General features: G+C 37.5%; 2 protein-coding genes across 4 annotated transcripts in view; one reads left to right on the top strand and one right to left on the bottom strand.

Moving 5' to 3' along the window:
* fndc3ba (fibronectin type III domain containing 3Ba) overlaps positions 1–4,599 on the top strand; it is a 130,370-nt gene extending 125,771 nt beyond the window's left edge. For all 3 annotated transcript variants that reach the window (XM_039676756.2, XM_039676757.2, XM_039676759.2), the window contains one exon: positions 1,142–4,599. In XM_039676756.2, the coding sequence (XP_039532690.2) occupies positions 1,142–1,453 (312 nt within the window). In that variant the 3' untranslated portion in view covers positions 1,454–4,599. The remainder of the gene's footprint in view (positions 1–1,141) is intronic.
* A 2,970-nt stretch (positions 4,600–7,569) lies between these two features.
* ghsra (growth hormone secretagogue receptor a) lies at positions 7,570–11,350 on the bottom strand. Its single transcript, XM_089131291.1, has 2 exons — positions 9,796–11,350; positions 7,570–8,850 (listed from the first exon to the last, which is right to left on the bottom strand). Exons 1-2 carry the CDS (start codon positions 10,571–10,573, stop codon positions 8,546–8,548), a joined length of 1,083 nt encoding a protein of 360 aa, XP_088987417.1. The 5' UTR covers positions 10,574–11,350; the 3' UTR covers positions 7,570–8,545.
* Positions 11,351–12,421: the final 1,071 nt, after the last annotated feature.

Genomic DNA, 12,421 nt, shown 5'->3' with positions numbered 1-12,421 from the left:
TCTTGTACAGGACCATTCAGCACATAGTTATAGGCATCTAAAGATTTATATGCCCTCAGTTTCTCTTTACGATCGGTTTCTCCATAAGGTAGGTGTAGAAGTCAGGCCACTCAACCGAGGTAACGTAACGTTAATCCTGTCAGATCGTCCATGCATTGAGTGAGCGTGTGAAGGCTAGGGGTCAGCCAATTTGGTTCTGTCCGTTAAAATGAACTTTTTAAAATAACAATCACGGTCCTGGACAGTGAGTGACCTTACACATTAAGATAAAATCTGATTTTCTTCAGTCATTGTTAAAAAAAAACAAGCTAATAAAACTCGCTAACTAGCATTAGTGAAGCGGCCAGAGGGCTCGTTCTGCCTCGACCTAAGCTCCGCCCACATAAAAACGTCACCATGTTTACCAACCGAAAAGGGGTCTATTGGAGGATATGTTTTCCTGGTGAAAATCATCTTTTCTGTTTAGATTTCTTATCTAGACTCTCTTTGTGGCACAAAATGGCATTGTAAAAACTACAGGATATGAAAACTCTCGCTCACATGGGGAATGCACCATATTGATCACTATCTGTCATTTTGACATAGAAAGACTTCCATATTGCTCTTTAATAAATGTTGAAAGCTCCTTTTCCTAATATTATTATTTGTGAATTGTACTTTATCCTGATAGATAGAAACACTAGTTATATCCAAATGTTCAATGTTATTCACGTTTATACTGTTTTGTTAATAATATTTACATTTATTTAAATGAATACTGATTATTTAATAAAAGTATTATGCAATACATTAATAATAATGTTTTACAAAGAATATTATTTTAAAAAGTACATGCTTTAACAAAAATGAACTTCATATTTATTTTAATAATGCAAATTATTTAAAAACAATTACATATATGTTTTAATAGTAGTAATAATTAAGTATTATTGTTAATTATATATATTTAAAAATAATTCTAATTTTCTGCTTTTAAACCACAGAAATGATTAAATGTAACTAAGATTATTTTCTGTGGTAATCAACATTTATGCCACAAATGCAATAAACTCAACTGTAAACGGTTGGAGGTTGTAGTGAGTTTTATGCAGTTTGAGAATATACATCTGTATTTTTCACAAACGTAATTTCTTTCTTTCAGTTATATAAGGGAGAGGACACAACCTTCCAGATCTCGGGGCTACAAAACAACACAGACTATCGCTTCCGCGTGTACGTGTGTCGGCGGTGTCAGGACAACGCTCAGGAGCTGTGTGGACCCCTCAGCCCATCCTCGCTCTTCACACTGCGGCGTACAGAGCTCGCGCTGCCTGGAGAGCCCAGCTCCACCGAGACCCTGAAGCCCAGCGGCATGTTCGCCACGGACGAACGCTTCGCGGCCGTCTTAGTCGGGGCTTTCGCGGCCCTATCCTTCCTCATCGCTTTTGTGGTGGAATACTTCTTCATGAAGTGAAGATATTAAAAAGCAACGCCAAACCAGCAGCCAGTCAAGAAAGAAAACATTTACGTTTCAAGTAACACACAAACACTTAAAGTATACATCCAATTCGACGTACTGTAGGATGAGTAATTTAAACAGGCTCTCTTCTCGTCTTTTACCCCCTCTCTCTCTCTCTCTCTCTCTCTCTAATGCCTTCCAGCCTGCCTGTGCATCACTGTGTCACCCGCTCTTTTACAGCGTGTGGATTTTGCTCTGAACTCTTGGGGAAGCAAAACCACATCACGAAGCCTTACGAAGAGTTGCCCGTTTTTGCATGCTTCGTTTTTTTTTTGTATCCCTTTAAGTGTACGTATATGTTGGGAGGAAAATGTATCAGTATTTTCTCCACGTTCATGGCCTTACTTTTGTTTTATCCAAGTGTGCTTCACAGCATTTGTTTCACAGCCATATACGAGTTGTTGGAATCATAGCTTTATCATGGCGTAAAACCCACAATCACAGTCCACCCAGTGCCGTTTTAACATACACGATCGCGTGATCTTCACAGATTGTTTGTGCGTCACAGTACGAAACCTTCTCAGAAACAGGAAAAAACCTGTTACCGTTGTAAGACTGTTGTAAAGCCCCCTGCATTAAGCTGCCAAAGCAAGTGTGGTTTAAGTGATGCTGCTATTGTGTGTTTATATTTCCTACGAACGGAATCAGTTATCTAATATATATATAGATACAAATATAAATCTATAAAATTCTATAGAGCTGTTGTAATATAAGTAACAATGAGTTTGAAGTAGATCTCTCATTTGGAGCGTGTCGATTCCCATTCTATGGTGCTTTATCTGTGGTCAGTAGTGTTGGCGGGCGAGGGTAAGGGAAGTGTGACGTCCTCTGCAACCACGCACCCTCTCTCCGCCATCTAGTCCTAAGGCGCCTCTAGTCCAGAGCTACTTCTCGCCTTCCCGAATGACTTGGCTAGGCTAACGTCGCCCTCTCAGACTGATTTTGGGCTCTGCTGATGCCTGGAGTCACAATAGTTTCCTCACTCTGTGAATGGCGTTCGTCCCCAGGACTTCGCCCCCTAGTGTTTGAATGTTTCATCTTCTTTGAAACCCGTGAAGCCAGTCGGACAGTTCTAAGGTGCTTTTACCAAGGTTATTGTCGAAAGCAGCAGTGAATTCCTCCACCCGCTGCACCTGATGTTCATGCCAAACAGCCTGATGTGCTTGCAGTGCATCTTTAGCCAAGTAAAAAGGTACAAACCAGCAGTTCCCATCGATCCAAAGAGTTTCTCCCACATTACGCTCGCAGAACCGGTTAGGTTTCTAAAAAAAAAAAAAAAAAAAGGAGAAATAAACTGACAGCCTGTATTGTACCTCAGGGACCTGGACTTTTCAGAGGTGAAGAAGTAAATACTATGTTTCTGAGAGGGTGCTGCGAAACACTAAACGTTGCCGAATGATTGTGATATTTCTGTCATCAGTAGCGTCATTCCGTTGTATCTGCCTCTGCAGTTTGAAATGCATTTTTTTTTTTTCCTCACCTAAGCTGTGCCTTGCTCCAGTTGTTCGTAAGCAAATCGTTTACTAGCTCAGAATACCTTTGCCAAAGTTAATGGGAAAGTAAGGTATCATTCTTTAGGGTTATTTATACTATCTATTGCATACAATACTTTAAATGGCAATTAAAGTGCAATCTTCATTTATTTATTTTTCAAGAAATTAAGAGATGTAGTTATGTACTATTTTTCCCTCTCTTGTAGCATGAGTTATTTTTTATGTATTGTAGATTAACGATAAAGGCCAGCATTCCTTTCATTCATAATTCTGGTTATGTTTATGTCTTTCTTTAATTGGGAACATGTTGCATGTACCATGCTGAAACATTTATATATAACCAAATGTCTGTTCATCTCCTATTACAAAGTGCCGAACTCCAGTTAGTTGTCTTTTCATAGAGAACTGTAGCAAATGTTTTTTTTTTTTTTTTTTTATAATTTGTGAGTGTGTAATGGGACATACAGTACATACCTACATTTGGCATTGCTAAAGAGTGTTATGACGCTTATGTTATCGTATAGTTTGCCAAAGCGGAAGCTTGTCCATTTTATGTTGCTTTTTATTGTTACTTAAAGGATTACTTGAGAAATCCTTTGTGACACTATAACATCATTTCTTGAAAAGGAAAGTTAAACTTCATCTGTGACTACACTTTTTTTAGTAGTAAAAACAAAAAATGTGCCATTTATTTGAACAATCCTTCAGAGGTGAAATCTTACATGCCGTTTCACGCCGAAAGGAAAGCAAAACAATCAAACTGTCATTTCCTTTTATTTTCCGGACATGTCATAGCGCAATAGTGAATTTATTCCAGTATTTTTGCTAAGGAATTATATATAGAGATATATAGTATGACAACTAACAGAAATGAAGCACTTTTTTAAGTGAAACATTAATCTTTATTAGATTTATCTTGATAAAACTGTATTTCCTAGTCAATGTTGCTATTGCTTTCACATGGAGAGTATCATGCAGTAAGAAATGCCTGTTAAACTGGCCCACACAGGCTTGAACATATTTAGTGAAAAGTCTGAAAGTACATTGGGGTCCTTTTTATTGTTTTGTTTATTGCCCATTATGTAGTGTTTGGTCCTAACCCGTGATCTAAATTTGTATGTTTTCTGTTTGTCTGTTTTCTTATTGGTAAAACAACACACGACAGTTTTGTGGCCCAAGTATAGTTTTGTATTTTTATATGCTATTTTATTCCGTTTTCTCTGTTTTGTTTGTGCTCTGAAAATGAATTTGAAAGGAGATAGGTCCGCTCTGTCATCCCGAGAGAAGTGTATAGAACCGTAAGTGTATTTCAACTATTTTCCCCCCTAAAAAGTGTATTTTTATCTCCGTTTTAAAAATATAAAAAGACAGAAAAGGAAAGATATACAAAACATTCCAGGCTTGTCATGATCTACAATTTTTAAAGTCATGATTTTTTTCTCGTATTGTAAATGTTAGACAAATTCATATGCATATATATAAAAGAAACTGCCATATCAATGTTAATGTATAGATTTTTGCAAATACTACCCTATGTAAGACTTATCTGTATCTGTAGCGTGTATGTAATATATTTATACCCAATAAATGTTTTACTTTTTTCTGACAGATTGTATTTTGTGCTGTAGATGTTAATAATTCATAGAGCTTATGATTGAAGTCCCTCACTTCGTGTCTGTTGCAGCATGTCATGAATATTAAAGTACAAATGCTGATCATCTAGCACAATATCTTCACTGTTTTACATTTCTAACTTCAGATTACGTCCTTATTCTAAAAAAAAAAAAAACACCCGAATTGGAATTATTGAAAGGCTGTTCTACAATTGTGCTGACGTGTCTAAAGTAGAAAGATGTTGCTCATTGAAGCTGCTAGTCCAATTTCATCCACCACCAAACATTTGTTGAAGCACTTGTCTTCATTCATAAAGAAGGTTTAAGCCGGTGTAAAGATTCATGTTGTAGAATGAAATGATGAATTGCTTTATAAAGATTAATTAATCAATATTGAGTAACTTAAACAGCAGAATGCCTAAAAGGCAAAGCATCTCTTTCTCCATTTCCAATCATTTTTTGCTTCAAGTCTGTCTGTGTTCATGTTACATTCTGTTGCTGTGGGTTTTTTTTTTTTTTTTTTTTGGTAATTTCTTGACAATTCAAAGCTGCAAAATGAAAAAAAGTTTTCTTTCACTGTCTGGATTTTCTGTTTTTTCATCTTTATTGGCATGACCAGTAACACTACATTTGTATTATCAAAGCATTTGCAGCTTACATCTAGACCGTTATGCTCAGTTAAACTGATGTCAGTCCGTGACTGTCTTACCAAGTGAAGACCAGTGGGTCACACTTTAGATTAGGGTCCAAATCTCACTAATAACTAACTATTAGCTGCAACGTTTCCCTCAGTAAACTCCTAATTCCTGCTTATTAATAGGTAATTGTTAAGTTTAAGAATGGGTTAGTATTAAAGGAGTAGTTCACTTTTCAAAAAACTTTTGCTGATAATTTACTCACCCCCATGTCATCCAAGATGTCCATGTCTTTCTTTATCAGTCGAAAAGAATTTAAGGTTTTTGATGAAAACATTCCAGCATTTTTCTCCATATAATGGACTTCAATGGGAACCAAACGGTTCAAGGTCCAAAAGACAGTTTCAGTGCAAACTGCAAATTGTTCAAAGGGCTTTAAATGATTCCAGACGATGAATAAGGGTCTTATCAAGTGAAACAAACGCTCGTTTAATAAATAAATAACAAAGTTTAAGTTTTATAAGCTCAAATGCTTGCCTTGCTCTGTTCTGTGATGCACGTTCGTGACTCTCCTGTTCAAACTCGTGGATATCTTGGATGACATCGGGGTGAGTAAATTATCAGCAAAAGTTTTTTAGAAGTGAACTACTCCTTTGAGGGATGTATTATAATGTCATGCAGAATAAGGCATTAATATGTGCTTTATTAGTACTAATAAACAGACTAATACGCATGCTAATAAGCAACTATTAATAGTTATAGAATAGAATTCAATTTATTGTCATTGCATGTCACGAGTACAAGCAATGAAATGCAATTGCATCTATCCAGAAGTGCTTTGTAATAGTTAGAGTTGGAGCCTAAACTAATGTGTTGGGGAAAGATACTTTTAATGTGTTACAATATTACATTACTCCCTAAAAAAGTAAGTAATTGTGTTACTTCTCTTTTTTTATTCATTTAGAGATATCTGTTTTTGTGCAAGTGAGATGAGTAAGTGCCTGCTCATAACTAAATAACTCTCGTGTGTTGCGCACACAACACTTCTGCACCTGACTCATGATTTCTCTCAACGGGAAAACAAAGCGATACTTATTTGAAAAGGTGACTTATTATTAATGAATTTCCCCAACACTGGTGAAGACATTTAGTTATGTTTGTGGACAGACAAAATTAGACTTTTATAAAGCATGCAAAAGCCTTTTAGTTGAAGTCAAACATTAAATAAAAAAAATCAAACATTTTGTCCAGGTAGGCTATCATTTTTTTTTAATCGACACTTCGAAGAGTGTTTACACCCCTCCTCTCCATCAGGGCTGTGGTATTTTATTTTTTTTAATACATTTTATGGCTATGGTAGGCAGAATTGGGATGTGTGAATGGTGGGCAATCTCATTTTGCAGCGTCACCTTCTGCCTCATGAGGAGATCTGACGGATTTATGAAACCATTCTCCTCTGTAATCCTCTTTCTCCGCAGTTTGGGCACTCTGACCTTGATTTGACATCAACAAAACACCAACAGTCAGACTTTACATATAGACATAAGAAAGCAGGATTTCTAACAATACATCATAAAAACCGATAAACCATTGATCCTGAGGAATAAGAGCGTCTCAAATGAACTGCATCATTTCCCCTTATTATTTATTTGAAGCCCATTATAGGCAGCTAGATCTTTTGGGGGGTTATGTAAATGACCACATAGTCCTCTGTCACTCTATCTATCTAACACATTCTCACCCCAAGACGTCATCTAACTGACGCTTTTGACCATACGTCAACATCCAACATTTTAGGGCACCCTTTAACATCAGTTAGAATAGATGACGCTATCCTAGGGCGTCATCTAACTGACGCTTTACCTTTAGCGTCAGTTAGATGACACGGGTAGGTTTAGGTCTGGGTACCCTAAAACGTCGGATGTTGACGTATGGTCAAAAGCGTCGGTTAGATGATGTCTAGGGCTGGTCTGACTGTCGTTCTATCGATCCGACTATCATTCCATCTATCTGGCTGTTGTTCTATCTATCCATCTGTCTGACTATCATTCTATCTATCTATCCATCTGTCGTTCTATCAATGCATTTGTCTGTCTTTTATTCTATCCATTGTTCTACCTGTCTGTCGTTTTATCCATCCATCCATACTTCTATTTACTGAAATAGGATATGAATAGATTTCAGTCTTACAGGACAATCATTAAAAAAGAACATATATAATGTTACAGTGTGTGTGTATATATATATATATATATATATATCAATGTCATACTGTCATTGTGCTTGCAAAAGAAAACCTTCAACACAGCAGATATCCAATTAAACATGGTTATATTTACATATTTTACAAAGTACAAATATGCCATTTTTTGTACTGTACATCATTTTAGAACAACAAGACACATGCAGTTTCCACAACAGATATTAATGGATGTAAGATGACTTGTTATTTCCGTACCAATAGTTTATACATTTAGCACATGAAGCACTGAGAAAAAAGCAAGCTTTTTTTAGAACACAGTCTCATCCCAAAAAGTCATATGACGGACGTCTTTTGACCATACGTCAACATCCGCCTTTTTAGGGTACCCTTAATCGTTGGTTACATGACGATTCCGGGCCATCATACAACTGACGCTTTACCTTTAACGTCGGTTAGGTGACGGGGTAGGTTTAGGTCTGGGGTAGGGTTAGGATCTGCTAACGTCATCTAACCGACGTACCCTAAAAAGGCGGATGTTGACGTATGGTCAAAAGACATCCCAAGACGTCAGTTATATGACGTGTTCTAGTACTTAAATGTACCAGTACAATTTTGACTGTTTTATATACCTTTGTTTTAATGAACCTTTGCATTCTGTGTATTGCTTCAGGGCGGGTGCGGAGCCTAAAAACACGCACATGAAGAAAGTGAACACACTAGCTAAAAGAGCATGACATGCATTGAGGCACGAGGCCAATGAACGGTATCACCTCTGCAGTCCCTGTCATCAGGCGCATGAGGATGCTGCTGTATCTACAGTGCTCATTTTGTCTTCCAGATTTTATTTAGATTTAAGGCAACTGAATTGATCATTTTCTCTCTCTATTTACAAGCATATATATTTTTTATAAAACATCAAGGTTGAAATGTTTTGCTCGGATAGACAAATGGCTGTTAACATCTTTCTAAAATACTCCCTGATGTGTCTGGAAATTTATGAGACCTTCATATAAATCTTTTGTCTAATCGAGAGACTATCACCTTATAAAATGATGGCAGCATTAGATGAGGTCTGAAATGGCTGTTGTTAATGGCAAAGAGTGTCACACGCTGGCAGTGGATTCCGTCCAGCACGGTGGACTCTCTCCTTTGGCCACTGAGGTCCTTCTTCGTGGGTTATTACGCAGTCCGAAAAGTTTGCAAGCTGCCATCCTGTACTTCTTGGACATGATGTTGTACAGGATGGGGTTGATTGCTGCACTAAGGTAAAAGAGTACAAAGGAGATGAGATTACAGTACTGGCTGATGACGGACATGACGGGAGAGCCCATCTCTGTGGATTTGGAGATCAGGTAGCGTCCAACATGAAAGGGAAGCCAGCAGAGCACGAAGGCAAACACCACCACAGCTGTTAGGGAGAGAGATAATGAAGGTAAATGAACACTGAAATAGCCCCTTGTTCCTCACTTTGTTGCAGAAAGCAAATATTATTCGTGAGGGAAAAAAAAAATAGCATGAATCACAAACTTAATCATGTGTTAACAATAACAAAAAGGTTCACATAGAAATTAATAAATGTTTTAATTGTATTTTTAAGTATCAAAAACGCGTTTTTTGTTTGTTTGTTGTTGTTGTTTTAAGTTGTCAACCCTGCTAGATCTCCCCTTATTAAAATGATGAGCATTTTCATTCAACAAAAGACATCACCACCCTTTCACGATGTGAAATGTGCATTAATAAGTGTCTTTTTATCACTTAAGCTTATTTTTTCTTGAATGTGTTCTTAAATGACAATTTGGTAACACTTCATTTTACAGTGTCTTTGTTACACGTTAAATGTAGTTACAATTTAATATAAATTGTGCATAATTACATGTAACTAACCATAAATCACACCCTTTTCTAACCCTAGCTATTGTAAGTACATGCATGTTTAAACTTAAAATAAAGTGTAACAGACAATTTTAGCCAAACCAGTTACCTTTATTTTATTCATTATAGCTACCTTTAGGTTTCATGACTAAATGAACGAAAAGACTGTCACAACGTTACCTTTATAAAATACTGTATATTCCTTTACATGGCGAGCCATAGTTGAAAAGATATCCAATAGAAATGGATGGATGACCATCTTTCAACATGGATGACCCATTTTACTGGAATAAAATCGTTTAAATTAGGTGTTAGCACATAAAGTACATTTTTAGGTTGCCAAATAATACCATTTTAGATTGTACTGCTGTTTTGTGCCAAGCACATCCCGTGCGTAATGGGTGCGCTTGTGCGTAAAGTGCGCAAATGATAAACAACTTAATCGCGGTTTCCTCATACTGTGATGAAACCAAGCACTTACCCAGCATTTTCACTGTCTGTCTATTGCTTTTATCGCGACTCGAAGCGTTTTCTCCAATCGTCTCCCTCTTTCTCTTCCAGAGCTTTCGCCCGATGAGGCTATACAAAACAGTTAAGCAGAACACAGGCAAGAAGAAAAAGACGCTGGAGACCCAAACCATGATGGTCAAGAGCCCAGACCTAATGGCATATTCCGTCGCTTTGCATTCGTTAGTTTCCCACGAGTTTGTCCCATTTTCATGCTCGACCCCGACGAGCACAAATACAGGTCCTGCACTAAAGAAGGATACTATCCAGAGGACCAAAATGACCCCTCGTACGCGACCCTTGGTCACGACTATCTTTGCCCTAAGAGGAAAACAAATAGCAAAGTATCTCTCCACACTGAGAGCGGTGATGTTCAGGATGGTCGCGTATGTGCAACACTCGCTCACAAACTGAAAGAGTTTACAAAGTATGTTGCCAAAATTCCAAGGTCGGTACTTCCAGAGTCTGTACAAGTCCAGAGGCATGCAGAGGAAAATGAGTAAATCCGAAAAGGCCATGCTGGACAGGTACAGGTTAGTGGTGGTTCGCATATCCTTGTATTTGGTCACCACCAAAATGGTCATCAGGTTCCCCGTTACACCTACAAAGAAGAAGAGGGCACAGGTGACGGTGACCCCGGTTAGCACTGGGATGGGGAAAATGGTGACCGGGGGCTCGAAGCCCCAGTACGTCGAGTTATCATCCCAACTGCAGTTGAAGGAACAGTTGGACCGGTTCGTCCAGCCAGGCATGCTGAGAGATCATGGAGCGTCTAGAACCTCCTCTGAGAGAGAGCTCGGGCAGGACCGACTCCCCATCGTGCTGCGCTCAGGGCTGCCCAACATTTGTAATTGAACTTATACATCCCGAATTATTATGGGGGTTTCGGAGGGTAACTCCCTAATTACGGCTTCAAGCCCCATAAAAGAAGTCAAACTAAGTCTTCAAAACATGTTCCTTTACATATATGTTTCAGCAGCGTTTCCTAACAACGTTTCCGTAACTGTCTCATTTGTGGGCTAAATAAAAGCTCGCGAAAAGAAGTCGCGTCAGCCTGTGAAAGTAACCATAGCAACAGTGAAGCTGCTCGAGCGATTCGTTCAGTAGCCTATCGCGCGTGAAAACGACAAAAAGTGCATTATTACTTTAGATTTAAAAAATGCATTTTTGTTTTTGTTTTGTTTAAACGTCTTTTTAATAGTTTAACTTACTTAGAGGCGCAATTTATTTGAGTTGCGCGCGAACATGAGCTCTGACAGAACTTCCTCTAAAAAGTCTACTTCCCTGAAGGTCATTCATTATTTCGCACACTGTTGTATTCTACAGATTTGTAGTTGTCCAGTAAATGTCCTCATGACGCATCCTTTTCACTCGTTCCACCTCTGAAAATGGTTCCTGATAGGAAAACTCAGAGGATTTAAGGATGGTAATCCAGCTTTTTGTGCCAAGTTATCTGTCTACATTGGACAGGGAATCGTTAGTCTTGAAGCTATTTAAGGTGTAAGAAGAAAGATAAGTGTCGGGTCGGATTGATGAAATCACCCCGCGAGGATGAGAGAGGCGCGCTGCGCGTCACATCACCTGTGAAAGCTGAAGGACTCTTTCATTACTGATGTCATTGATTCATCGTTGATTAGGTGGATGCGGAATCTGTGTAGAAAGTTTCTGAAGTGGATAGAAAATATACGTCCACGCTATTATTTATAAGGAAAAAAGTAGGCTGCCAAGCATGTTGAGAATGGATACTTGTTGAACAGTGCCATCGTGTGATGATAGGATAGAATGCATTGAAACACATTCTTGCAAAGTTAATTTCAGCTGGAATTTATAGCAGGCTCAATACTCTGACTCAAATACTCTGACTCTCAGTCTCGAATAGGCCAAAGGATTATAATGAAAAGACGATTTTTTTGATTTCTAAAATAATTTTCCTGAGATATAGGCTATGTTGTTGCGTCAGAGACGTGTATAGCCTATTTTCTCTCAGTTGATTTGTCCGATATCTGTTTAGTCTTGGAATCTAACGTAGCAGGCTATAGCTAGGCTACTAAATTACTATGGCTAAACTATAAATCTAAATATAGCAAGTCAAAACAAAACAGGTTTTGTTAATGTTTAGTTATCAGTTAATGTTCTTGACAACTTTATTACTATTTGATGGTATTTTTTCCAAATATGATTTTTTAGCTACATGATTGCTGACAAATGAATTCATATAAACATTAATATCAATATTTTAAAACATTACTATTTTGAATGTTTTATAAGTCTCGTTCAAATGTTTGAAAGAAGTCTCTTATTCTCATCAAGCCTGCATTTAGTTGGTCAAAAATGCAGAAAGAACAGTAATATTGTGAAATAGTACTGTTTAAAATAACGATTTCTATACATTTTAAAGAATACTTTATTTATGTGATGCAAAACTTCTCAGCAGCCATTACTGCAGTCTTCAGTGTCACATCATCCTTCAGAAATCATTCTAATATGCTGATTTGATACTCAGTTTTGTAAATAGTTGTGCTGCTTAATCATTTTTTTTTTTTTGGAACGTAATATTTTTTTCAGGATTCATTAATTAATAAAAAGTAAAAAGGAACTGA

Source organism: Pimephales promelas, chromosome 5, assembly GCF_988280905.1.
Source record: "Pimephales promelas chromosome 5, fPimPro1.hap1.1, whole genome shotgun sequence".
In the NCBI taxonomy this organism is placed as follows: Eukaryota; Metazoa; Chordata; class Actinopteri; order Cypriniformes; family Leuciscidae; genus Pimephales; species Pimephales promelas.
Note: the sequence above shows the minus strand (reverse complement) of the source record. Positions and strands in the feature narration are given on the sequence as shown.

Excerpts from the sequence above, each read along its gene's own strand:
- ghsra (XM_089131291.1), bottom strand. The coding sequence starts at position 10,573 with ATGCCTGGCTGGACGAACCGGTCCAACTGTTCCTTCAACTGCAGTTGG. Across the intron at positions 8,851-9,795 it reads ACAGACAGTGAAAATGCTGG|CTGTGGTGGTGTTTGCCTTC; the intron begins GTAAGTGCTTGG and ends TCTCCCTAACAG.